This window comes from Salvia splendens, chromosome 6, assembly GCF_004379255.2.
Source record: "Salvia splendens isolate huo1 chromosome 6, SspV2, whole genome shotgun sequence".
Lineage (NCBI taxonomy): Eukaryota > Viridiplantae > Streptophyta > Magnoliopsida > Lamiales > Lamiaceae > Salvia > Salvia splendens.
The window spans coordinates 6,427,438-6,455,096 of NC_056037.1; the positions used below are offsets into that span (position 1 = coordinate 6,427,438).

General features: G+C 36.5%; 3 protein-coding genes across 10 annotated transcripts; 1 reads left to right on the plus strand and 2 right to left on the minus strand.

Annotated features, from left to right (window-relative positions):
* Positions 1–1,911: 1,911 nt before the first annotated feature.
* Positions 1,912–5,677, minus strand: LOC121806533 (protein WVD2-like 5). Of its 4 annotated transcripts, none has more exons than XM_042206610.1 (9): positions 5,498–5,677; positions 4,608–4,850; positions 4,218–4,505; positions 4,059–4,117; positions 3,791–3,865; positions 3,591–3,684; positions 3,443–3,514; positions 3,254–3,364; positions 1,912–2,670 (listed from the first exon to the last, which is right to left on the minus strand). In XM_042206610.1, exons 2-9 carry the CDS (start codon positions 4,836–4,838, stop codon positions 2,233–2,235), a joined length of 1,368 nt encoding a protein of 455 aa, XP_042062544.1. In that variant the 5' UTR covers positions 4,839–4,850; positions 5,498–5,677; the 3' UTR covers positions 1,912–2,232. The 4 variants fall into 4 exon arrangements, with proteins under 4 accessions (XP_042062544.1, XP_042062540.1, XP_042062542.1 ...); XM_042206606.1 differs by having other exon boundaries at positions 4,059–4,120; XM_042206608.1 differs by having other exon boundaries at positions 4,059–4,120; positions 4,608–4,892.
* A 4,585-nt stretch (positions 5,678–10,262) lies between these two features.
* LOC121809725 (G-type lectin S-receptor-like serine/threonine-protein kinase SD2-5) lies at positions 10,263–13,700 on the minus strand. Its single transcript, XM_042210492.1, has 2 exons — positions 13,400–13,700; positions 10,263–13,312 (listed from the first exon to the last, which is right to left on the minus strand). The coding sequence occupies exon 2, from the start codon at positions 12,838–12,840 to the stop codon at positions 10,414–10,416; it is 2,427 nt and encodes an 808-aa protein (XP_042066426.1). The 5' UTR covers positions 12,841–13,312; positions 13,400–13,700; the 3' UTR covers positions 10,263–10,413.
* A 9,854-nt stretch (positions 13,701–23,554) lies between these two features.
* Positions 23,555–27,054, plus strand: LOC121809684 (UDP-N-acetylglucosamine transporter UGNT1-like). Of its 5 annotated transcripts, none has more exons than XR_006052290.1 (10): positions 23,556–23,861; positions 24,399–24,475; positions 24,662–24,823; positions 24,927–25,060; positions 25,479–25,609; positions 25,695–25,739; positions 25,819–25,932; positions 26,107–26,214; positions 26,474–26,530; positions 26,609–26,693. XR_006052290.1 is itself a non-coding variant. In XM_042210439.1 (10 exons), exons 1-10 carry the CDS (start codon positions 23,729–23,731, stop codon positions 26,681–26,683), a joined length of 1,020 nt encoding a protein of 339 aa, XP_042066373.1. In that variant the 5' UTR covers positions 23,560–23,728; the 3' UTR covers positions 26,684–27,054. The 5 variants fall into 5 exon arrangements, 3 of the variants coding, with proteins under 3 accessions (XP_042066374.1, XP_042066373.1, XP_042066375.1); XM_042210439.1 differs by having other exon boundaries at positions 23,560–23,861; positions 25,835–25,932; positions 26,609–27,054; XM_042210441.1 differs by having other exon boundaries at positions 23,560–23,861; positions 24,745–24,823; positions 25,835–25,932; positions 26,609–27,054.
* The last annotated feature ends 605 nt before the right edge of the window (positions 27,055–27,659 follow it).

The window sequence follows — 27,659 nt, forward strand, 5'->3', positions numbered from 1 at the left end:
ATAATATTGAGTTGCTACAGCGATTTCCTTTTTTCTGCAGATGCAAATCCTCTATACAATTCAAATATATTTTGAATACTTTGATTCAAATATAAATTTATTACTCCCATTAGTTAATAATATCTTAAAAGGCACGGCGATTAATAAATGCTTTACATATCAATGAGGTGTGGAAAATATTAATTCCAACCAATTCATCTGTTTTTTAATTATTTATAATACATAATGTAGCTATAAATATGTTGATAGGTTAAAGGAAGTTTTATCAATTCCAACATATCCACTAATTTCCTTTTTGGGCGTCCCAAGTTACTTGCACTCTTTCCATTTTTAGTAAAAAATTTCACCTACAGCCGTCATTTTTTACTTTCCTATACACTCATTCCTTAATCTCCGAGCCGAAAAGGAAATGAGCGAGTAGCCCGGGACGGAGGGAGTAGTATTTATGTATGTAGCAGTGACGGAAGCATGTGGCTTGGCCGGTGCCGGAACCCCCCTTGCCATGGTTGCCCGTCCCCCACCGCCCGCGCCAGTCTCCAGCCTGGATGGCCTGATGAACTAATGTCACTGCTGTGAATTTGGGGGAGATGTATCTCAAAGAAGACTTATAATTGGGCTTATACATTTTGCTGGGCTCATTTGGGCCCCAAATTGACTCACGTTGATCTTAGTGGCCGTGAGAATATAACGGATGCTGGCATTGTACCCCTTGTTCAGAGCTCAGAGGCTGGTCTAGTGAAGGTCAGTCTGAGTAAATGCGTCTGACAATGCTGTCTTGGCCATCTCAAAGCTTCATGGAGAAACTATCGAAGCTTCTAAACCTCAACGGCTGCAGACGCGTCACTAACACAAGCTTGATCGAAATCGCTAGGAATTGCCTGTCGCTCAGCGAATTGGATGTTTCCCAGTCGGGGATAACAGATTACGGAGTTACAGCCAAGCAGATGAATTTGCAGATACTGTCTGTTGCGGGATGCTCTTTGATATCCGACAAAAGTTTGCCTTATCTGATGGCTTTGGGCAAGACTCTGATCCAGGTGTTTTAGGGTTGCTTCTTTTGGCAGTTGGCATTTATTGCGTAGCTTCCTGGGGCTTTGGCCGTGGCAGAAAACCACGACGACCAATTTTGGTTGTTTTTCCGTTTTCCAAGACCCGGTTTTGCAGGTTTCTCCTCGGTTTCATCGTGCAGCCTTCCTCTTAATATAACGCTCCCTACTCTGTTTTTTTTTTATGTTGATGAATAAAAGCCAACTGCGGCTGTGTGTTTCGTCTTCTTAGCTTGTGCTATTTGTATCAGAAACTCTGTTTTGGGTTCTGTTATTATACTAGTAGTATAATACTAAATTGTTTGTGTTTCACAGTTCTCCACTGCCATATTGGGTTTACCTAATTTCAAAATATTTTACTACTACTATTTTAATTCCTACCACGATTGTTCAATGTTGTATGTTACCTAATTACTACATTATGATACTCCATCCTACCTAAAAAATAATATTTGGGACAACACAAAAATTAATGTATAATTGATAAAGTTACTCCATCCTATATTCCTACCTAAAAAAATGACATTGGGATAGTACGAAAATTAATGTATAATTGATAAAGTAAGATATATGAGGAATAGGAAATATTATTGGTGTTTAATAACAGACTTATAAGTTGTAAATAAATTAATATTTATGGACAATGAGTTTGAGATAACTTAAATAGAAATAAGATATTTTTATGAGATGGATGAAAAAGAAAAGTGTTTTTATTTTTATGGGACTAGGGAGTATATAGTTTGCAAACTTGAGTAATAAATAATTTGCACAAGTAAATGAATTATATCAGAGTTGAAAGAGAAATTAAGCTCTATTAATATGTCAAAGTCAAGTGTAAAGGAGAGGAAAGAAAACAAGAAAGAAATTAGGATAACTTGTGTTTATATCAACAATAGAAAAGCAAGAGAGAGGCTGTTTTCGAGATGGAATCCATTCCAACACCCCAAAATTTTGACTGACTCGGGTGACAATCATGCCCTAAACCATAAATTAGGATAACATATTCTCCACACTCAGCAAACACATAACAAAAACATATCAAACAACCAAACTTCGTTGCTGACTAGGGGTAATAAAATGAGACGCCGGCACCCCTTACACTCTACTCCCATGCTTGCTCTAATATAGACTATCATCGTCGTTTTCAGAAAAGATGCATAGCCTGCATTGGAGCTATTCTTTCACCTCATACTGCAATCGGCTCCTGCACCAAACTATCTTGTTCTTGTGATTCCAGAGCAGCTTCGTTGTTATCCATGCACGTCTCACTCCCATTTGCCTCAGCACCAGTCTCGCCCTCCTGTTTCTGTGCAGATGCAGCTTCACTCGTATCGCGTCTGGATTCTGCTGCTTCTTTGGAAGCCGAGGTCTTGTGAGCCACAGCCTTCTTCCTTTCACCGGACAAGGTGGTGTTCTCGGAGGGTAACCTGGGAAGAGATTTTCGTAGTGGCTTCTTGATAAGGGCAACGGGAGGTGGCGTCTTCGCAACATTACCTTTTGAAAATTTCACATCCAAGCTCATCCTACTTGGACGAGCAATGGGGGCATCATTTTCTTCCAATTCGGCCGTAGATGAAGTCTTCTTTCGACCAAGCTTGGGAGATTTGGCTCTTGTAGTAGGTATCTACATAGATTGTTTACAACAAGGCGTTAGTACGGATTATTTTACTAATGGAACCCCTCGTTTTCATCGTTAATTGTGCACAAGTTGATCATTCTTGGTAGTATAGGACATTATTTGGTGATTCAGTTCTGAGAAGCGTTACAGCCACCCCTGCAATTAGAAACTATTGAGGGGATGAGGGGGAGCGGCTGAGTGGTCAAAAACATCAGATTGTCTAACTGCGGTCATCAGACTAAACCATTTTGAGACCTCTGTCAATTTCCATACCATGCACTGTATAAACTACTGAGAGTATGATTTTGTTCAATGTCTAAAGCATTTTTCTACATAATCAAGCCAAACATGAATAAGCAACTAGGCATTACACTAGTGAGAAGACTCCTCAAAACGAGTACCCCAGCCATTATATTTATGTGTACATCAAAACAATTGATTTCAGCATTGAAGAGACAACATTGCAAGAGAGTGAAAATTTCTTTCATAAAATAGTTTGGTCATGATTACCTTAAACAAAACAAAATCAGAAAGTAGTTATAAAGATGGGAACTTCAACAATATATGAAAAACAATTAATCAAAATTACCTTCTTCAGTTCCAACTTTGGAGGTGCAGGTTCCTGATAGAAGCTTGGCATCGGTGTTGCTTTGAAACCCAATTTCTTTCTCAACATTTTAATCTCGGCTTCCTGAGATTCCTGTGCAAAGAGGAAGGAATGGAAAAGAAAATTCAAACCAACCACCCAAAATGTTAATCTCATATATCCAAACCAAACCTTAGTCTTGGCTTGCAAATTGTTCTTCTCCATTTCCTTTGCATGAATTTTTTCCTCGAGTTTTGTGTAGAACTGCCAAACAAATTTCAGTGAAATTTATGAACCCTGACCATGTGAGGAAGACTGGAAAGTCTGTACACTAACTAACCTCTCTTCTTTTCTCAGCCCTCTCATCACATTTAAAATTGAAATCGTATGCAGGAAGAGTACCCAGTTTGCGGGGCTTGCCATCATCAGAAGGACTACAACATATCAATTAAGGATAAGACATTCACAAGTAGGATATAGTTTTTTCACTTGCAACTTCAATATCATAGAATTATTGAGCTATATCAAAGAAAAGGATACAGAGAAGACTCGGAATTTTCTTCAGCTTTATGAGCAGGGACTTTTTTGACGACCTTTGCCTTTGTCTCCTCCTCCCTGAATTGAGGAAACAGTCCATGTCATTGAAGCAATAAGAAATGTACGACCTTCAAGAATAGTATAAATAACTACAAGAAAGGAGCTCAAAGATCTTTATCTAAATGTGTGTTAGGGGACCTTGCGTTTCCCAACTAGGGGAGTCAAATTCCCAATTTTAAGAGTCGTGAAGGAAATATTAAAAACAACATACGTGGGATCCTCTGGCAGAGTTTCACTAGTGGAAGAAGTCATTGCAACAGGATGTCGTTGCTGCTGCAGGAGATTATGAAGGAATTATGTTCTAAAAACTGAATAATTATGAAGAAAAAAATGTACTGGTAAGTCATGCAGATGTATACATCAACTATACCTTGGAAACAGTTTGAACATTCGCTGCTTTCAAGCTATCAGAAGCTTCCCTCTCATTGAATGATTTAGCTTTTGTTTTAAGAGCAGGAGTCTTTCCACGCACTGATTCTGAAGAAATGGTACCATTTGAAGCAACAGAAGATTTAGGCACTTTTTTCCCATCTATGCTCTTACTCAAACCTGCCAACGACACCGGTTTCGGGCTTAAAGATTTACCACTCTTGGCCTTCCCTGTGCCCTTTTGCGGTTTCAAATTCTTAGGATCACTAGACCCTTTAACCCCAGGGGCCTACACACATGCAACAAAAAGAAAAGAGTAGAGTCATATTTTAGAGTTCCAAAACATTTTAGTGAAGCTATGCAGCTGGATAACAACTCCGAAATCTCATACCTCAGCTGTGACAGTAGAGTGGCATTCTGGTTGCATAACAGGTTCTTGAATGATTTCTTTGTCAGGGACTGAAAAATGATCTTCCAGCTTCACAGCCTCTTCCAGATTAACACTTATTTCTTCGATCCCCAAGTTCCCATTGGATGTCCCAATTACATTTTCAGAGATTACGAGTGGCTCGTGAAGACCATTCTCCAACTCCGCCCCACACACAGGATTAGCTGCCATCATAAGCCTATTTACCTAACAAAATCATATCACACTCCGTCAGATGAGGCAGCAAGCCTGCATCAAAACACTCACACTTGAAATCCCAACCGCTTAGAAATCCTCTACAGATAAGATAGCATTCGTACACACAGATGATGCTAGCAACCAAGTATTCAAATGAGAAACACAAGCAACATATAGAGCTAATCTGTAATAAAGTTGCATCTCCACCAAAGATGGTTACATTAAGCCTTAATAGATACTAACAAGTCTTCAACTCAACATTCCAATCCCCCATCAATTCTCCGATCTCCATTTTCTCTCCCAGCAAAGCAAACAAAACTAAATTCGAAAAAACACCATCTTGAACCAAGAAACAACAATAATGCACAAGGAATATCATCATAAAGTAATTCAGAAAAACACCCAACAAGAATAAGAGTCTTAGCAACAAAACCAGAGGAAAAGGACAAAAACCAGAAGACAAAAGGGACTTTAAAAACACAGCCTCACACTAGATCTCCAAAACCCTCCAAAGATCTGACCTTTACAAGTTGCAAGATTCAGATACAGAACCCATTTTCCAGTTTTCAAGCAAGAGATTGCTACTCATCACACATCTAAACATTCTCACATCTCAACACAGAACAATGAGATGCAATGCTTGAAAAAGGCCTCACCTTTCAGAGCATTTGAAGTGAGTGAATCAGTATAATATTGTAAAGATCTGGTGAGATTGTTAAATGGGTCGGGGCTCAGGAATTCCTGTATCAACTTTGAAATGATCTTCAAGTTTTAGTGTGCTCTCTCTCACTCTCTCTCTCTATCTCTTCTCTGTCTTTTTTTCTTCTTTTTTTAATTAAAATCTATTTTACTATTTGAAATTAAAAATTCTCTCTCTTAGATAAACAGCGGCAAGCTGTGTCTGCTTCTGTAGATTTTGGTATGTTCTCCAGATAAGGAAATAAGAATATACGATTAATTACGTATTGAAATAATATTAGTACAAATTAATACTAATTGATAATAATAAAAAGTTACTCCACATTATATAATTTGTTATTTTGTTTATTTTATAGCTTATACTTACATCGGCATATACTATATAATTCGAATTAGATTTTATATACGTAAAGTCTAGTACTTAAAAATGTACGATTAAGGAAAAAATAATAAGTTGGCATATAATTGTGATATGAAAAATTAATAATCAATACTTATTTATGGTACAACCCGTGACACGTTTAAAACATAACATAAGAATAAATGCATCAAGGAAAATGTGACAATTTTTATTACGGTGGTAACAGGTATTCTAATCACATTGTATACGGAGTAGTATTTTTTAGAAATGATCAAATCAACAATTAAAAATATTTATCAATGTTTTTTAGAAACAATTATATACAAATCACTCACAAATGTATCTCGTGACATTATGGCTCAGTTCGATTGTCTTGTGCGACTGTTCTTTACTCGGCCCGTGTCTCAATCACGGCCCGCATCTAAGCCCGCCTCCACAATAGGTTTTTGGACCCTCCCATTTCTTTAACCTCGTCGCCTCATATCTATATGTAAATGTCGAAGGGAGCATTGAATATTGTGTATTAATGGAGAAAGAAATGACTATATAGTAACATTGTAACTTGAAATTACATATTATGACAAAAAAAAATTAAAATAGAGGAACAAATAGTGTAAATCTTCAAGATCTGTAGGTCTTTAATGATTAATTAACGGGTATTATTGCTCTTAATTAACGAGGTTTAAAATTTGCTTCACAATAATCAAATAGGTTATAATTAATTTGATTTGATAAAATAGTAACTATTTTGATTTAACTAATTTATTAGTTACATAAATTTTGATTTAAAATTATCTACAATAAAAAAAAAGTTTTTACTACCCCATTAATCATACTAACCAAATATTTTTACTAAAATTATCTTGGCAACCAACCAATAATATAAATTCCTATACTAATATAGTTTTGGATAAAGTTTTATCTTACTTTGTCCCATATTATATCTCACTATTATTTAATTTATTGAATCGAACATTACCAGTATATGTATTAGAAATATATCCTTGCTATTTGTGCCGTATTTTAAAATAAATTACATAGATGTACGTACATAATGTCCCATAATGTACAAGACATATTTACATGAGTCGAGTCTATATAACAATTTATTAATACAAATGTGTCTCTCTCAATTAATAGTTGTTGATGTTTGTTTGAACTTTGATGAATGATGATGGACCAAATGGGCTACCTTTCCCTTTTGTATAGTCAATCTTTTATGTGTTTATTTATGTTTAATAAACTATACATGCCACACTTGAGACGGCTAATATAATAGTAGTATGATAATTATACTATTTTATTTTAAATAAATATACATGTTCAATTCATAATTTGAAATCGCGGAATACAAATGTAGTTATTCATTCAGTTTAATTATATAGAAATGATTCGAATACTTCCTGAATATGACAAGCATATACAGATGTATAGTTATGGTTTATTTATTTATCAATTGATCGACTCGACTATGATGTTAATTTCAAACATGAAATGTTTTTTTCGTGTTAATTTCAAGATGCTTGGAGCTTTATATGGAGTAATTTAAATTATCTTTGCATAGACTTAATTAGTGCTTCCTTCACAATCGCAAAAAATAAACAAATCATTAGAAGTTGTCTAGAAATATTAATGCTATCAAGAGTGAGGTGTATAGCGTCACTATTTCATTTAATTTCGGATTAGTGCCATTTTAGTAGTCAAGTGTTTTTAAAAACCAGGTATCGTTTCAAGTTTTATTTGATCAGCTTTATATGTTTGCAACTCTTTTAATTTACTCCATAATTATTGTAAGCGTTGGTTCTTTTCCATAAATCAATTTAGATAAGCATGTAGTATAAGTTAAAATGTTAAATCCCATGTTTTCATTAATAAATAAATCAACCTTATAATGGGACACTAGCATTAATTGATTAGATGGTTATAGTCCACCCCAATATCAATTATCGATTGAATAAGTCCTCAAAGTTAAGAGGAAAATTAAATATCCACATGATTACACAAATTTCCACAGATGATACATTTAGTAAATGATTGATAATAATAATAGTAATAATAATAATAATAATAATAATAAATTCAGAATAAAAACTTAAAAAGAAGTCATTTCGATTCTTTAAATTCCACAAGGACCACTCTATGAAATTCCATTACAATTTGTTTTAGTACATAAAATAGAAAAGAATAGGGAAATTAATAAGAAGATATAAGATGTTGGCATTTAAGTGATTGTTTCTTCAATTTTTATAATAGTAAAAATTATTCTACAGTGAATCCTCATTTTGCTATTTTGGTAGGGGATAATTGGACTAGAGAAAACAGGACAAGACAAATATTCAAAAGTTGAAATTGTTAAAATCCTCAAAAGATGAAAAACCTTTTTAATTCGAGAGAGAGACACAACTTGTTTGGCTATGGGAACCTATTTTTCTCTTTCTTTAAAAGATGGTGGTAATTGGGAATTTCGCTTTTTGACTACTCCAACAATTATACTTTTACCATTAAACCCTATAATTATTTACAAGATCATTTATTTTTTGTGCCGTTTATTTTTTGCATTTTGAATGGGAGTTATACTGTTATAGCCTACAATACGCTATTTAATGATAATATACTATACTGATTATGTATCGAGTAATTGCAAGATCAATTATACTATTACTATTTATTTATGCACAATTTTAAAAAATGATAAACAATTTATACTATAGTGGGTCGGTAAATATTCGAACTTTTAATGTATTTTTAAAAATTCACCATTTTTTATAATTCAGATATACAAATTTTTTATTTATCTTATTTTTCCATACAAATTTCGGGGGAGAAGTCTATAAAAGCTTATATGATAAATTAAATTTAGCATAGGGGTGATAAAAACATCATTTTTTTTATTTGGATCTTAACTAATTTCGATTTCTGCCCCAACTTTTATGGAACAAAAATTAAATAAACCGAATTTAACATATTTGAATTCAATTTTCAGATAAAATCATAAAACACTGAACATGCACCTATTTACATGCCTATTAAAATGTTAGATAAAACTCAGTAAGCTTATATTCTGGGCTGAGTGGCCCGATTCCATAAAGCACATTGTGGGCTTTACGGCCCATATTATTGGTGAAAATTCACTTTCTTAATCCTCTTTCAACTACTTCATTAGTTGCTAATTGCTTCATTAATAAGGTGAATTAACGTTCAATAGTGAAATTAGGTATGAATAGGGCCTTAATGATCATAGTCATGGTGATTTACCAACTAACAAAACCTATAAAAGTACGTTGATGCACTTCTTTTTGGCACAAATTTTAAGAAATTGATGCTTAGTGTGTTACGTGGATAGATTTTATATAGCTAAAGTAAGATAAATAAAAAAGTAAAGAGAATAAGAGAGGAAAGAAAAAGTGACTTAATTATTGCTCCCTCTGTCCCCTAATAATTAGAGTCATAAGTATTTGATTTCGCCATGATTTTAAAAAATGTAAAGAAAAGTGGATTGAACAACTTAGTGGAAGATGATTACCACTTATATATTAGGTTTATATTCCATCTGTCTCAACTAAGTTAAGTCGTATTTCTTTTTGAGATGTTCTAACTAAGTTGAGTTATTTTTTTTAAATAAAATATTTAATCGCTCTTACTTTATTACATCACTTACTTTACTATATTTCTTTATCTTTTCTAATTTATTCATCTATACTTTTCAACACAATTTCTTAATCTCTGTGACTAAAAGTTTTGACTCAACCTAGTTAGGACGGAGGTAGTAATAAAATGTGGGCAAAATAAATTGGTAGATTGTGGAGCCTACTTAAAATAAGATTCTTAATGGGGACATACAGAAATGATAAAATAAGACACTCTTAATGGGGGACATAGGGAGTATCATATGAAATGACTCAATTATGAAGGAACTTCTCAAAATGAAAAAATACATCAACTATGAAGGAACGAAGGAAATGACTTTTTTTGGTTCGTTTTATTAATTATTATTATTTTTTGTTTGTTTATCGAATCCGTCTTTGACGGAATCCGACTATCCTATTCGATCAAGTTTGCGGATAAAGCCGAAAGTCTTTCATCAGATGGCGGGTTTGCATCCGTGACCTCAAGATCATTAAAGCTCTGCGCTACTAACTACTATGACCCTTTCGTTTTATTTTGTTAATGTAACAATAAAGAACAAAAACGATTTTTATTATCAACCCATTTAAAATTAAAATGCACACGATCACCGCACCAAAGTACAAAGAAATTAGCGAAATAAAAAGAAACACGACTTTAGCTGATATGAACTATATTTAAAACTAAAGTTAATGTTGATCAAATACAGCAACTACAAAAATGTCACACAGTTGAAATGAACAAAATAAACAAAGCTTTTCTATGGATCAAAATCACTAATTTACAAATCAAGAATACAAAACATGACATATTTGAGATTTAAGATATCTTTAGCGTTACAAAACTTGAAGTGCTACCATTTACACAACACAAGCTTCAACCCTTATGTCATCTAGGGCCTGAGAGGCGAACCGCGGAGAGATAGGCGTCGCTGTTGCAGTCCGAGGGGCCTGAGGAGGTGCCCCCTTCACTGATGGACTTAAAGAAGCTCGAGTAAAGCCTCGACCCTAGCTGGGAAGCCGTTGGAGGCGGAGGGACCGGGCACAGCCCTTCAAGCATCTGCACGACTTTAGTCATAGGCGGCCGAAGATGCATATCATCTTGTATGCACCACAAAGCAACTTTGATGGCTATATCAACCCTCTCATCTTCCTCATTGATCTTCAGCTTCTCATCCATGATCTCCTTCAACTTACCTTCCTCCATCATCTTGAACGCGTACGAAGGGAAGTGCGACTTCTCAGAGCTCTGCGAAGGGTCATAGTTTTTCCTGCCACCAATGAGCTCGAGCAACACCATGCCATAGCTATACACGTCGCTCTTCTCTGATATAGCGTAGCTAGTGATCCACTCTGGTGCAAGATAGCCTCTGGTGCCCCTCATCGTTGTGAACACGTGGCTCTGCTCGCGTGTCATGAGCTTCGCCAGCCCAAAATCGGAGACCTTAGCCATGAAGTGGTCATCAAGAAGCACATTCTCAGGCTTGATGTCGCAATGGATGATCTTGACATCACAGTCCTCGTGGAGATAAGCGAGACCTTTGGCTGTTCCGACAGCAATGTTGTATCGCGTGTTCCAATCAAGCAAGAACTCGCCTTTGTCCTGCTTGAACAGCCATTTGTCTAAGGATCCATTGGCCATGTACTCGTAGGCTAGGAGGCGGTGGCTCCCATCAGCGCAGAAGCCCCTGAGGCGGACTAGGTGGACGTGATGGATGCTGCCTATGATGCTCACTTCAGCACGAAACTCCTTCTTGCCTTGGCCAATGCCTTCGAGTTGCTTGACAGCGAGGCGGGTCCCATCAGGGAGAGTACCGTCGTAGACTGATCCGAACCCTCCTTGTCCGAGCTTGACAGAGAAGTCCCTTGTGGCTGTCTGGAGGTCTTTGTAGCTAAACCGGATTGGCATCCCGGATAGGCCTTCCAAGAAGTTGTCCTCCTCCTCCGAGCTCTCCCTATGCGTGTCAGGCGCTTTCTTGTTTTTCCGGTAGAAATGGAATGCAGCAAAAACCATTGCTAATATCACAACCACAGTCACAATCACAATGACTATCACTATAGGGGAAGAAGGCTTACTACTGTCTCCGCCTCCGTCCCTCCTTCCATTGCTCAAGATTTTGAGATACGAAGTGTAGCCACCTCCGTTACTAGATCCTTCCATGCTTCCTATCACATTAAACTGGAAACAATTCCCCGAACTATTCTGGAAAAACATAGCACCACATGAGCAATTGCTAAGACACGAAGCTTTGCAGCTGTCTAAGGTGGTTTCCTTACTGAATGGCTGAACAAATGGCAACGCGAAGTAGCTCAGATCATCACCGCCACTGACAAGTTCTACCTGACCATCACAGGGAGGAGCGGCCATAGATTTGCACGGTGAGGCAATAGATGAGGGACACTGGCATGAATTACCGGGATAACAGACTGCGTAGGGATCACAGGCTGTAGGCCTACTACATTGATCTTGAGGTATTCCTGTCGGAGATGGATTAGTCGAGCCACCTTGAAGCATGGAGAATGTGATAGAGCCATCACTGCCTATCACCGCGATCCACGTTGCATTTGCACTGGTGCTCTCCGAGAAGATGAACTGCCAAAGCAACACCTTACTCGAATCATAGAATTTCCAAGAATTGCCACTTAGAATAGCTGAGGCCACTGCACCGCCCCCTTTATTGATGGTTATCCGGGTATCTGTTCTCATAGTCCAATACAGCTGTGGGGGGTTGAAACCCGCGGAGAGAGACATGTCCCCGGCCTTGATCTCAAGCGAGTAAGTCAAGTTGGCCGTGCCACGGTCACTAACAAGCCTCATTCCTTGAGAGAATTCTTGACTTGGGAGAAGGGTGTTAGTGGGATGGCTAAAACTCTGCCAAACAAAGCTAGTGTTATCACTCCCAACCAAAACAAGATTCCCATTATCCAACAACTGCAATGAAGAAACTCCTTTGTTTGCAGTATCAGAAGACCAGATTGTGGATCCACCACTCTGCAAGAAGGCATTGCCTGAGACATCGAACTCGAAGCTGTCTGAATTCTTAACCGGGGAATCCCTGTTGCCAGCCCAAACTATAGTTGAGCTTTTGTGCATCACAACAAGAAGAAATTGAGTAACATCAGCAGCAGTGGTGGTTAAACCAAAGGCGAAATTCGAGTTGTTCGACAACAGAAACATTCCATCGTTGTCTATGTAGTCCATTTGAGCCCCTTTGAATCCTGGATCTATTTTCCCTATCCGTTGCACACTCCCACTGCAGAATTCCAGCAGCAACAGTAATACAATAGGAATGCAAGAAAACCCCCAATTTCCCATCACCACACACGGATTTGCTTCAGCAACAACCAATATCAAAACTAAACCAAACTCCCTCTAACTCAGCATACCTCAACCAGAAAACCCACCATATCAACTGATTTGATGGTCCCCACTTTTTCAAAAAAACCCCACAATTCTGAAACCCTCAAACCCTCAACTGATTTTTGATTCCTTTCCTCCTTTCCTTTCGAGAATTTGAAGGAATACCACAAATTTGAAGATGCAAACCCCAAAAACAGACCATAAAATTATCCAATTAAAGTTCTTGACACCCAAAGGTTGCAAGAAAAAAGGAAATGAGAGAGAAAGGGACAGCTCAATTTTGGCAGCAGATGAAGTTCTTACAATGTAAAAAACTGCCTTTAATCAACTAACCAATGGGCTCAAACTCAAGCTTGACAAATAAATGATCCAATTGAAAAGTAGACAGAGTTTCCAGTCCAAATTCATCAAATGAGACTGCAATTTGCTGCAAAAGCAAGACTTTGAATTTAAGAGGAAAATACTCTGCAGCAAGGCATTAAATGAAAGTAGATAATAGTAAGCACAAACATACCATTCACAGAATTGCAGTCACCAAAAAATGGAGTGTTTTTTTGCATAATAAGACTGACAGAGGAAGCAAAATAGAAAGAAAAAGAAATACTAGTGGGATTTGAAAAGATTGGAATTTTCCCCGAATTGAATGCAGAAACGAACAAAGATAATTAGATGAATCTGTTTGTGCTTATGTCAAAGGCTTGGAGAGATCTGAGGTAGGCATTAAGTTTTTATTGTCCAAAAACAAAATACAGGTAGGCTACTAGCATATAAATACTCCTATTATGGGGCGATGACCATTTTTTTGGTTAAAAAACAAGATTAAAAATTGGAAGTAGGACCCTAACTTCATCCATGATTATATCTTTCCTTGATATCCAGAAAATGCTTATGTATGTGTTGCATAATGTTTGCGTAATAATACTAAGATTTTGAAGTCAACAAAAGTAAATCGAGCATCAACATCTACACTACCTAAATATAGTACATGGTCGAAGATAGTACTCCACGAAAGTAAAATATTCAATGAACAAAATTATGTGTTTTCCCTAAAGAAACAATTACACTTATTTTAGATGTAGCTTGTAAGTATCAACTTTAGTATATAATAATAAAGACTCACTATTAATTTCATAACTTTTTAATTGTGGGAATAGTCTCCCTTTATAAAATTTTATTAACGCGAAAGTTGAAAAGAAAAACATTGGTTGATGTGAAATACAATTCACAAAGTGATAGTTTGAAACATGAAATTGTAAAAGGATCAATTAGCAGATGCATTCACATGATGATACCACTAAATTATTAATCCAGTTGGAACGTGCATGCATATTTGATATACTATGTCGTCTGATATTTGATTCTTGAAAAATAGAATTGTGATTGGTTGGAGTGCATCTAACCGATTTCAGGACTTGCATCCCATTCATTCACGTTCTAAATAAGTAGTAGTACTCCTACTATTTATCTTGAGATCAAGACAAGTTTCAATTTTGTAGAGTCAATTTCGATTGCGAAAATTACATTGAGAAAATGAGACATGGTACTATATTCTAAGAAAAATCTTTTCCAAAACTAGCAGTATTTTTGGAATATTTTGTCATTATTTCCCTCTGTCCCATTAATGAGACTAGTATCACGCCCGTGCGATGCACGGGTCATTTTAATTTCTTCATATTTATTTCATTATGCGAAATAAAATTTGTGAAATGATAAACAAATGAATATTCGACATCCTCTTACTTTGGATTATACTTTTCAATCACATTAACCCCACATGGCCACAAGAGTGCGTTTAAATGCTAACTTTTTTTAAAAATGTCAATACGATTACATTAAAATTTCAACACATATTTGTGTTGACATTTTAATAATTTGTCTTGACATTTAAATATCAGACTTAAAATTGAAAAGCATTTTAATTCTGTGAAAATATGAATTAACCGTTGAGTTATAACTGCAGGAGCAAGTTTACGTTGCAATAATTTAAGATTGCACTGGCGAGACACTTCCTAGTCGAGCTTTATTTCATTGCAATATAGTGACCATATACACAAAAACCCAAACCTTGAAACCTAAATCATAAACCCTTAACTTTAAAATATACTCATCATGGCCAACAAATGAGCCAAATATCAATAAAATTCTCCATCCTCCCCAGTTCAATTTTACTTTGTTGATCACTTATTCAAAGTATACTCATCATGGCCAACAAATGAGCCAAATATCAATAAAATTCTCCCTCCGTCCCAGTTCAATTTTACTTTGTTGATCACTTATTCTATTTTGGGGGTTTTAGATCTGTATTCGATATCTTACACTGGGTCGGCCTACTTGATAATCCTTACTGATAGTGGAGGTTTTTTACCTGAATCTTGTCTGTAAATCTGTTTATATGCTCATATCAAGAAAGTGCTTTACAATAGGGCTATGTGAACGGTAAACAAAAAAAATCTTGCTTACATTCATCCAAGCATTAAAATGAAAAGGTTTTTAAATCAAATAACATAAATGGCTATTGAAATATTAAACGTTAAATATTAGAAGTGATAGTAAATTTATTTAAAAGATTTCTTCAGTTACATAACTTGTGTAATTATTTGTTTTGGAAATTATGAAAGAGAACGGTTGGAATTGAGAAGGTCAAGATGCCGTTTAAATGTAAAAAAAAATCTGTGTGAATTAATTTTACATTTCATATGCTACTAAATTGGGGATTTTCAGCTTTTGGCTTGTCATTTTAATCAAATACTAATAATATTGTAACCGAAGAAATCTTTTAAATAAATTTACTATCACTTCTAATATTTAACATTTGATATTTCAATAACATTTATGTTATTTGATTTAAAAACCTTTTCATTTAAAAAATTTAAATCCTAAACCCTAAACTCTAAACACATATCATAACAATTGGAAAAACATTTGACTTTCCTCACTAAGACATAGCAGTATTTTATAGCAATTATATGCACGACCCATCCTTCAAAATTATATTATGAAATTATTATGTGTAAAAGTCAGAATATAAAAAAAATCATTCATTAAATATAACCTATATAAATAGTGATTAAAATATTTTTTTTATATCTAATGCAAAAACTATAAACACAACAATATATAATCAATAACACGTGTACTTCAATAGTGAAACAACGTTAATAAGAAATATGGGTCTCATTTATTTTTTTGGTACTAACTTCACATTATTGATTAATTAATTGAAATGGAAAATGATATCATTGTACAAAATCTAAAATTAAGAAAATGTATAAGAATTTTTTAAAAAAACATTAAACTCAATCAATTTGACATTTAAATAACGCAAATATATACGCCGATATATTTTGACTATAATACTTTTGGATCTCTATTACAACTTTAAAAAATTACACTAATATTCAAAATATCAATATAGAATAATAAATCACAAATTATAACGTTAAATGCATAAAATATCTATGACCATAAAAGTAATAATCATATATGAGTATGAAAACAATTTGAGTATCATTAATTATTAAAATATTACTATAGATTTTAGAGGAATACGTTGGTATTAGCTATACCAACATATTGGGAGACCATGATAGTAGTAGAAGCTCTTCACATCACCATCTCTCACACTACTCTCATTCTACTTCCTCCTTCACTACCGTTGCAAAAGAACTATAGTCAGCCGCCGAGTACTCGGTTTTTAAAAATCTATCTACTCATTATTCTAGCTGCAGGCATAGCTCCTCTTCTTGTGGATTCCATCTTTTCAACCCTTCAAATATTTTATTTTGGCATGCTTATCGCAGTCGATATTCCTCTTTCGACAACCACATTGTATGGGATGCAACACCATCACATGATAACGCCCACCGACCACACTCGTTTCTCCTCCATGGCCATGGGTCCATGATACTTTTGGTTTATGGGTTGGTATTTATAAAAAAAATTGGTGGCGATTGGCATTATTCCCTTTTGGTATTCTTCTTTGGACGGTCCTTTTGACATTCTTCTCTGAAATGACTCTTATTGATAGTAAATGTTGAGGCTGTTGATAGATACGCATGTCCTTTGAATTTCCTCATTAAATGTATATCATTCATCTTTTAGAAAATAATAGTAACTCTCTATTTTGGAAATTGTCGCATTGAATAAAATAAAAATCGTAACTGCTAAATTTTATTTTACAACTTTCCACCAATTGTACTACAAGTAATTACTCTTTTCATTTTTTAGTATTTATGATATTCAATGGAAGGTGTTGAATGATTTAAGGCATGGGAAGGCAACGTCTAGATTTTTATTCATAAATGTCTAGATTATGGAGTAGTTTTTATTTAAATCAGTTTTATCAAAATTATATACTTTTAAATCTTAAATGACTGTTGTGTAAATATCCCCAAAACTCTCCTTTTATATATATATATATATATATATATATATATATATATATATATATATATATATATATATATAGGGATGTATTCATTTCCTTTTCCTATATTTCCTCCTTTTTCCTTCTTAATATCAGTCATTAGATTAGAGAAATGGACGGTCAAGATCAACATTGGGTAATTAATCCCGTGTTGCATTATTTGGCCTATTTTGTGCATTATGAGGGTACAATAGTAATCTAATAATGGCTGGAAACCGCTACGAATAATGCACCACATGGTCACGAGCAATGCATATAATTGACTATATAATGCACAATATGTTAACTGCAATGCATACGAATAAGATGTACAATGTTATGATGTTTGGACACACGTTTCTTGTTTCCCCTAAGGGTTTAATAAGCTTAGGGGCTAGGGTATAGTACGTAGACACGTATGTAATCTTCACATGGTAACGAGTAATGGATATAATTGACTATATAATGCACAATTTGTGAACTGCAATGCACACGAACAAGATGTGTTGTGTTATGATGTTTGACACACGTTTCTTGTTTCCCCTAAGAGTTTAATAAGCTTAGGGGCTAGGGTATAGTACGTACGCATTAATAACAAATTATAAAACGATACGAATAATTCACCAAATTGTCACGAGTAATGGATGTTATTAACTATATAATGCACAATATGTGAACTGCAATGCATACGAATAAGATGTACCATGTTATGATGTTTGACACACGTTTCTTGTTTCCCCTGAGGGTTTAATAAGCTTAGGGGCTAGGGTATAGTACGTAGACATTACTAAATGCACGTATGTAATCTTCAATCCGTTGATTAACCCATATACACAATACCTCTAATAATGCATAATATACTGAGATAATGACAATTAACAGCTACATAATGCACTACCTAAACCAAATAATGCACATACGTATATTCCAATAACAACAATTTGTTATTAATGCGTACGTACTATACCCTAGCCCCTAAGCTTATCAAACCCTTAGGGGAAACAAGAAACGTGTGTCAAACATCATAACACAGCACATCTTGTTCGTATGCATTGCAGTTCACAAATTGTGCATTATATAGTCAATTATATCCATTACTCGTTACCATGTGAAGATTACTTACGTGTGTACGTACTATACCCTAGCCCCTAAGCTTATTAAACCCTTAGGGGAAACAAGAAACGTGTGTCCAAACATCATAACATGGTACATCTTATTCGTATGCATTGCAGTTCACATATTGTGCATTATATAGTCAATTATATGCATTACTCGTGACCATGTGGTGCATTATTCGCAGATACCAAAATGTGGCAGTTACTTTTCCGTCAAATGTCAATAATAACCCTGTAATGCATACAACCACCTTCTATAATGCAACACGGAACCAGTTTTATAGAATCAATCTGATCCGTTGATGCCTTAGATCTAACGCGTAATATTAAGAAGGAAAAAGGATCTAAGATGTGAAAAGGAGAATAACGCTCCATATATATATATAAAAGTAATTAATTTCGATGAAAGCGGCGATATGGCAAAAAAAACCTGAGGAGTGAGGAATATTAAACAATTAAAGTAGTAATTAATTAGGATCGATTGTTAGGTAATCAGCAATTCATTTTGTATTCTCGTATATTGGGATTAACAAAGATAACGGCTGCAAAATGACAAGACAAGTACGTATTGTCAATTCCGTATCTTATTTTTAATTTATTAATTGTAGTACTATTATTTACACAGCTGGCAAATTTATGATTACAATGTCTCTAATTTCTAGAACCATTCATGATGCAACAATGTTGATCTATAATTTAATTCTGTAATAAAGAACTCCACGTAACAATGAGATTATGGCTCAAAAGTGTAATACGAACATATGTACTAAAATGGAGCGTGAACTCAACTTATATATTAGTACTATTAATTTTATAATAAAATGTGAGTTAAATAAGTTGATGTAATATACGTTCATTTGCCCTTTATTATAAAAGTGAACTAGGACTTTTATTGTGGGATTGATGGAAATGAAAAAATAGGACTCTTATTATAATACGAGGGAGTAATTATATTGTTAGCGGGGTTATCTATTAGAGCATCCGCAGCGCTGCTGTTAAGGAAGAAGTTCCTCAACGATAGATTCTGCGTCGAACGTCGCGGGAGCTTTTGCCCGTCGATCACTCTGGCGTCGAAAAATAGGGTTTGTGTGTTGTGCACGATGAAAAAGAGAAGAGAGTGAGACAAATAATTATGATTTCATTGATTGATTGAAATGAATAACAATGTCAAGTATTTATAATAGTGGATACTAACTTAATAAGCAATACAAAAGTTATGAAAAGGATATGCAATCCCTAAATATCTAACTAAATAATGCAACTAAATAATAATGAAAGATATGAAAGATATATTGAATAATGAACGTATCAACTCCCCCACGGTTGAAATCCATCTTATCCTCAAAGTGGGAACCATGAAGCAACGAAGAGAGTCGAAGACAACAAAAGCTCTGATGTATCCCCTCTTGGATCAAACGTTCCCGGTCGCTGCGTTGGAGCCATTGCAGCATCATTCGACAGTTGCTTCATACGTGCAACTAAACAAGTAGCCACATCATGAACTAAGGCTTCCTTTGCTTCTGTCTCAAATATAGAGACCGTGGAATGTACTCTTTCCCGTTCATCACAACGCTCTTCTTCCGCCAAAACCAATGACTCTTTCTCATCAACTCGGTCTCGATCCTTGTTTTCACCATTAACTTCAATCCTGTCATTCCCCTCGCCAAGATGCTCAAACTCCACTGAATCGACCAATTCAATTGCAACCGAAGTGTGATCACTGTAATCCTGAATTGGGTTGCACGGCGGTGGGATCCCGGCTGGTAGGGGCGGTTCATCGTCAAACAATTTCCCCTCATCTCCATTGACATTGGGGCTACACGATATAGAGATCGCGGCTGGAGAGGGCGGGACAACCATTAGCATCTCATCTCCGTCATAGGACTTGCGGCTGAAGAGCATGACTTCGCTGCAACTCTTATCTTGGACTTCCTCTACTACAACGGCCTCATCGGGTACGACGACGGCCTCCAATGGGCTTCCTTTGTACAGCGGTACAGCAGCAGTCGGCAGTTGCGCTGCTGAGTGGTGGTGACTCATCAGTGAACACCAGCCGATAGCGGGCTGCCCGGTGTCGGGCGGTTGTCCAACAGGATGAATCGGGTCCTGCTTTTGCGGTCGTGCTCCAGGGAGCCCGTAAGTCGGCACTCCATATGGAGGTCCCGGATCCGGTGGCTGAGGTATGCGCTGCTTGTAGAGTTCATACCCCGAATATACCGTCGGTCCATTTGTGTCGCCCTACATGTGAGCTGCTGCTGGTGGTAGGTTTGGGGAGGTTGCAGCGGTTGGTGGGTGATAGGAGACGGCGGCTGGTAGCAGGTGATCTGGAATTGCTGTTGTGCGGCGGTGTACAATAGAGGTCCCTCAGGTGGGTCAGGTTCCGGGCACAATGGAAGGAGCGTGGCTACTGCCCTACGCTCATGCTCAAGCAATCGGGACTCGATTATGGCAAACCTAGTGAGAATATTTTCCCACGTTGCTGTTGTTGAATTCAATTGCAAGCCTTCAGATGCTTGCGATATCTCCCACCATGAACGAAGATTGACTCCGACCATGAGTTCGAGAATGAAAGCACCACTTGTTAAGGAAGAAGTTCCTCAATGATAGATTCTGCGTCGAACGTCGCAGGAGCTTTTGCCCGTCAATCACTCCGGCGTCGAAAAATAGGGTTTGTGCGTTGTGCACGATGAAAAAGAGAAGAGAGTGAGACAAATAATTATGATTTCATTGATTAATTGAAATGAATAACAATGTCCACTATTTATAATAGTGGATACTAACTTAATAAGCAAGACAAAAGATATGAAAAGGATATGCAATCCCTAAATATCTAACTAAATAATGCAACTAAATAATAATGCAAGATATGAAAGATATATTGAATAATGAACGTATTAGCTGCTCATCCGGACGGACGACGTCCGTGCCGCTGGCGCGGCGGTGTGCTGTCCGCCGCTGGCACGGCGCTGCTCGATGCATCGAGCACGTCCGTGCCGCTGAGCAGGCTGACGTGGCGTGACGGGATTGGCCAACGGCAAAGCCGTTGGCATTTTCAATTTTTTTTTAAAAACAAATTTAATTTAAAAAATCAATTATATCTGTTTTCTCCTCACTTTTGATTTATTTTTCAATTTTTTCCCCAAAATTCACATTTTCATCTATAAATACCCTCACTTCCACACAAAAAATTTCACACCACACTACACAATTCTCATCTAAATTCTCTCATCTTCTCTTATCAATTCTCAATCTTTCACTCTTACAAAAAAAAAATATCCGGCTCTGGCGATCACCCCTCCGACTCCCGCGGTTGGAACCACGAATGATTCGGCTCACAACCATTCCCTAGTTCGGAAACGCAATTCTCGGCCCCTCCTCAAACCCAAGGTTCTCAAGTTCTGGGTGGCTACCGGCCTTACCCGGTGGACGACCAAGATGCCCCCGATGGGCGATACGGGTGGGCACCCGAACCCAGATCGGGAGGGAGCGGCGGCTCTCAAACTCCTCCTCTTCCTACTCCTACTCCTCGTGGTGTCCGCACCCCGTACACTCCAGCGGAGATAGATCAGTTATTCAAAGCCTATTTGATTATCTCCGAAGATCCGGAGGTTGGCACGAACCAAAGCGGGGATAGGTTTTGGTGGCGTGTCTCTCGACGGTACAATGAAAACCGCTCGGCTGGAACCATCGAGCGCAATGAGAGTATGGTGTGCAATGCCATCTTCAGAGCCAACGAAGAAATCCAAAAGTTCCAAGGGTATTACCTTCAGGAAGAGCGGTCGGCGGGGAGCGGCATGAGCGAGCTAGACATCATCAGTGCCGCCTTGGCGACCTACCAATCCCAACATTACAAACCATTCAAGTACCTCAGCGCTTGGCAGGAGGTGCATGTGCATCTGAAGTATAGGGGAGGCGTATCGTCCTCCTCCAGCTCCTCCAGCAAACGGTCTCGCCGTAACGGGTTGGTATAAATTTTCAGTCATAACCTTGTAAATTTGGCGGGCTATTCAGACTGGCCCACGGGTAAATTGACGTCCCTAGACAATGGAATCATGGAAATGTTCAAGTTGGTTAGGCATTGAAAACTGCAGCTATCATTATTAAAAGTGAAAAGCTACTTTTGATTGAAGAACACTTCTTTTCACAATTAAACTAAGCATTAGGTTAGAAACTTTATTTTGAAATAAACTTCAAACACTAAAAAAGCTTTGAATTAGTATTGGACAAAGATTCGGCTTAGTGGTGTTTTATTTTATTTATTGACAAATAAACATAAAATTTTAAAAATCGTATCGCATTGAAGTCGAACTCATGTTCCAATTAAATTACAATTCAAAAGATGTTTGTCAAACGTTAGATAAAACATTTGTGGGATTTACTGCTATAGCGGCATTGAAATATTGATATCCTTAAATCCTTGTCATACTCGAAAACCAAACAAAATTTGTACTCCTACATTAGTGCCAGATAATGTGAAAATAAAATCCAAATTGATTCCTTAATTAATTATGTAATATTAATATAGACTGACAAGGAGAGAATTATTTCCACCCCATAAAATACTTTTGAACAACAGCCAGATTCTTTTTCTGTGGAAAATTTTCTCAATTCTTAGTGGACGTAGTTCACACGGTAAATTGACGCAAGTTTTATGTAAATTTGGTAAAAATAAAAATAATTGAAGTATTATTAATTAAAATATAAATTTACTTTATTAATGGTAAAAAACTTATAAAAATGATAGAGATTATTTTTTGTGGATAACTCAATTTTTTGTGAACAGGTGTAAGAATAACTAATATTTTCATATTTTAATTATAAAATTAAATTTACTTTTATATTTCAACTCCTCTAAACTTGATTTGTCAAATTAAGTAAACTTCTGATGTAGATAAAATCTTTCGTAATTGAATATCTTTGTGAAAATATATTTAACTTGATCTTATTGTTTCAAGTACTTCACTTGGACTACTCATTTTCACATAACATAGAATTAGAACCCCTAAAATTGAAACCAAGAAAAAACAAAAAAATATTAATTATGACTTAGATGTTCATAATTAATTATGAGGATTGATGACATGAAGAATTACAAATGGTTATAAAGAAGTCGTGACATGAAAGGCTGAAAATTTAGAAAAGAATTTGTCTTGAGAAGAAAAAAATGAGCGAAGAGGTATATGGTACACACATAATCTTTATTTATTGAAAAATTTATTTCCTAATTAGAAACCCAGAAATTGAAATAAAATTATTCAACTGAAGAAAGTATTCCACTCTGGTTTAAGAAATTTTTTTCAAACACAAAGAAAGAAACCAATCGATGGCTAAGAGCATTCCGATTCTACCAATGGCGTCGGCCGATCCTTCGCCGGTAGTGGAGGAGAAGCTCTTCAAAGGATCCTCCATGACTAAACGAGGAGCTTATGCCGCCATCTCTTACATGGCTTGTGCTGGTAATCTTTTAATTCTCTAATTTCATGTTTACTTTCTTCATCCCAAAATATTTGTTCTGATTTTAGTTAATTCGTTAAGCGTTAAGACCAATAGATGAAGCATTGGTTGGCGAAGTTCAGTATAAAACAAATTATGTTGATTTACTCTTAAGGGTTTTATTTTCTGTGCAAGTGAAGCTGAAATTATTAGTTCTAATGCGAGGATTGAGTTTTCCTTAGTGTTGAATTTCCGTAGATATTGATATTCATTGAGGTTGAGTTTTCTTAATCTTCAATTTTCAAATCAATGTGGAGTTCAATTGAGTATTGGAACTGTAAAGTATCAATCTTGTTGGGAGAATTTTTGTGCAGGTTTGATTTCCAATAAAAAGGTAAAAATCTTAGTTCTAATAAAGATTAAGTTTATCATGTCTCGGAGAATGAGAATTATTAGCTACAGTATTATAGTCCTATGCAAGAATCATGCCTCACTCAGACTTTTATGGTGCAAATTTGATTTGTCGTCTTTTAAAAAGTGTGTTGATTGTGATTTTGCAGTGCTCTTGGTGTTATTTAATAAAGCTGCTCTTTCTTCATACAACTTCCCGTGTGCCAACGTCATTACACTTTGTCAGGTATAGTAATATTTTCTGATATCAATGGTGAAGGGGTACCGATGGCAAAAGTTTCCATCAATGGTCATTATGAAAATCTGTAGTTATCACTTTAAAAGGAGTACACCACTTTGGTTTTTGGTTTCATGTTTTAAGTTTCACTGGATGGCATGGTTCTGATAACTTGATTGATTGTATATGCTGCAGATGATATCTTCATGTTGTTTGCTTTATGTTCTAAGACGCTCAAAGCTCATTTCTTTTAATGCTAACGAATCCGTAGCTGCCAGTGACAGTTCCAACACATTGGTACCAATACAGACGTTGATTCGCACTTCACCTCTCGCTTTAGCCTATTTGCTTTACATGGTAACATTTCTCTCCTAATTTATTGAGCTTTGTCCTGTTGCAGATGGTAATCTTTATCCCCATACAAAAGTTTATTCACAAATTCTCTTGGTTGCCTTGAAAGCTAGTTACCATGGAGTCTGTTCGAGGTGTTAATGTTCCAATGTATACAACATTGCGAAGAACTACAGTTGTATTTACAATGATTGTTGAGTACCTCCTTCTGAGGCAGAAGTATACACGTCCTATTCTTGGAAGGTAAGCTCCATCTCATTCTCTCAAATATCTCACAGAAAGTGGCATGATATCATAAAAGGTTCACTATGTTTGACTGAACTATGATAAAAACTTACATTATCACCAACCGATTGAGATAGAAAACCAATTTAGGAATCATAAGTTTATTTACTTTGGATAGAATTCTTCAAAAAGAATTTAAGGGTAAATTTTTACCCTCCACAGTCAATGTGTTGGAACATAGATTGCTAACAGTCCACAATCTACTTGCATTGAATACACAAACATTGCAAATAGAAGTTTTATCATGACACCAATCTACTTTTTGACCTTCTTCTTCTGGACTCTATTACCAAAAGATTTCTGCTGTATATGGATATGTTTGAAGTGGATAGTTTCATTTCCTTTGCTACTGACTTAATAATTATGGTTTTGTTAGTGTGACCTTGATAGTTCTGGGTGCTTTTATTGCTGGATCCCGGGACTTGTCGTTCGACTCCTATAGCTACCTTGTCGTTTTCCTGTCCAACTTTACCACTGCAATATATCTAGCAACCATAGCTCGTATTGGTATCACTCCTTTGCCCTCAGTTCAAATGTTCGCTTTGTAGCTCCATTCTTTGCTTATCATTCCAATTTTCTCCCCCCTCCCCAGGAAAATCCAGTGGCCTCAATAGCTTCGGCCTTATGTGGTGCAACGGTATGTACCTATATAATTGTAGCTTTGAAGTCCTAAACTCCTAATTATTCAGACACCACACTTTTTGTTTGAGAGTTAGGCCTGTTTTTCTGTAGGAATCTTATGTGCTCCTGTTCTACTGCTTTGGACCCTTTTCCGAGGCGATTTGGAGCTGACGATGAATTTTCCATATCTGCTTTCTCCTGGTTTCCTGGTAATGCATGTGTGATTGATGCACTTTCTATGTGAGTTTTTTGAGTGGTGGATGAATGGGATGATCGCTTGTAAATTGATAAGTAACACCATTACTGAAAGATCATGGATGTTTCTGTTACTTGGATTACATCTTAATACATTTTAAAGTTTTTTCATGCTTATACGGTTTCAGGTAGTGCTGCTTTTTTCGTGCATACTAGCTTTCTTCCTGAACTATAGTATATTCCTCAACACGACTCTGAACTCTGCACTCACACAGACTATCTGTGGTAATTTGAAGGTTTGTCCTGTTTTCCTTCTTTCTTTTATACTTATTGCTAAAAACTAGTTTTGATTTTCAAAGTTGTTTCAAAGTTTTGATCTGGAGTTTGTAAGCATATAAATAAAACAAGTTTTTGGGTTCCCTGTTCATTTTATGAGGGTAGGAGCTGAGCAATACTGTCGCTGCCACCCTTTCAAAATCTTGATTACAGTGTTGTCGACTGCGAAGAAACTCATGCTAACATGCCTGTTGGACGCCTTACTGCTTTTTTCTTCAGGATCTTTTCACGATTACACTAGGCTGGGTAATTTTTGGTGGGCTGCCATTCGATTTGGTAAGTGCAGTACAAACAATACTTCATTTCTTCTCCTATGCTTCTAACCCTAATATGAATGTGTGTTTTTGGTCCCAGTTGAATGTGATCGGGCAACTTCTCGGTTTCATTGGCTCAGGACTGTATGCCTATTATAAGCTTATTGGGAAATAACCGCTTTCAAGTCTCAAATACCCATCATTTTTTATGGATTTTGGTGCATTGCGTCTCTTGATATTTTGATGGTGGTACGAGATTCTAATATCCGACTGGGAGGAAGCACAACTTGCTGCTGTTAAGTACTCTTTCTGGTTATCTGAAGTGGAGACTGATGATGCATTTTCTAGAGACAAACGATTCTTGTTAACAACACTACAGTTACTTTGATTGATCCCATAATGTAAGAGAGACAAATGATTCTTGTTAACAACACTACAGTCACTTTGATTGATCCCATAATGTAAGAGAAGTAGCAGTAATCTGTTTATATGGAGGAGAAGACTGGAAACTCTCTAACCAATTGATATGTGAATTCACTTTGAATTCTTTTTTCCTCACGACTTAGAGCACCCGCAACTATTCGCGAGGGTGTCTCGTATCTCGTCCCTCCGAGACGAGACTACAGCGAGATGCGTTGCAGCGTCCCGTCTTGTCCCGGTCTCGCCGAGACGGCTGGCGCGCCAGCGCGACGTGGCACACGCTAGCACTAGGAGTGACGCCGACTCGCCGGCCCGTGTGTAGGCTTCGTCACGCTGACGCAATAAATCATTTTTTTTAAAAAAAATCAAATTTAATAAAAAAAATTCAAACGGTAATGTTACCGTTTTCGATCGTTTTTTTTTTCTTCCTTTTTTTACTCTATAAATACTCTTATTTCATCCTCATTATACACACAAACACACATCTATTCTTCTCAAATCATCTCCATTTTCTCTCCAATTTTCATCTAACCTTTCCAAAAATGTCCGGCGACGGAAACTCTGGCGGCTCCGCCCGGTTTGACATTAACGCGTTTGGCGACTGGGGGGGCATGTAAAATGTCTTGGGTGGTTCCGGTTCCGGTTCGTCAAAGCTAGGCACCCAAGGCTCGTCGACGCCGGCGGGGTACCAATCACCCCATTTTGATGTGGATGCATACGCTCGTCCCTCC

What these genes read in the sequence shown, in the direction of transcription:
- LOC121806533 (XM_042206606.1), bottom strand. Translation starts at nt 4,838, where the DNA reads ATGATGGCAGCTAATCCTGTGTGTGGGGCGGAGTTGGAGAATGGTCTT. An exon ending in ACTCTACTGTCACAGCTGAG is followed by an intron (nt 4,506 to 4,607) that starts GTATGAGATTTC and finishes GCATGTGTGTAG; the next exon opens with GCCCCTGGGGTTAAAGGGTC. An exon ending in ACTCTGCCAGAGGATCCCAC is followed by an intron (nt 3,866 to 4,058) that starts GTATGTTGTTTT and finishes TCCTCAATTCAG; the next exon opens with GGAGGAGGAGACAAAGGCAA.
- LOC121809725 (XM_042210492.1), bottom strand. Translation starts at nt 12,840, where the DNA reads ATGGGAAATTGGGGGTTTTCTTGCATTCCTATTGTATTACTGTTGCTG.
- LOC121809684 (XM_042210439.1), top strand. Translation starts at nt 23,729, where the DNA reads ATGGCTAAGAGCATTCCGATTCTACCAATGGCGTCGGCCGATCCTTCG. An exon ending in ACGTCATTACACTTTGTCAG is followed by an intron (nt 24,476 to 24,661) that starts GTATAGTAATAT and finishes TATATGCTGCAG; the next exon opens with ATGATATCTTCATGTTGTTT. An exon ending in AGCAACCATAGCTCGTATTG is followed by an intron (nt 25,610 to 25,694) that starts GTATCACTCCTT and finishes CCCCCTCCCCAG; the next exon opens with GAAAATCCAGTGGCCTCAAT.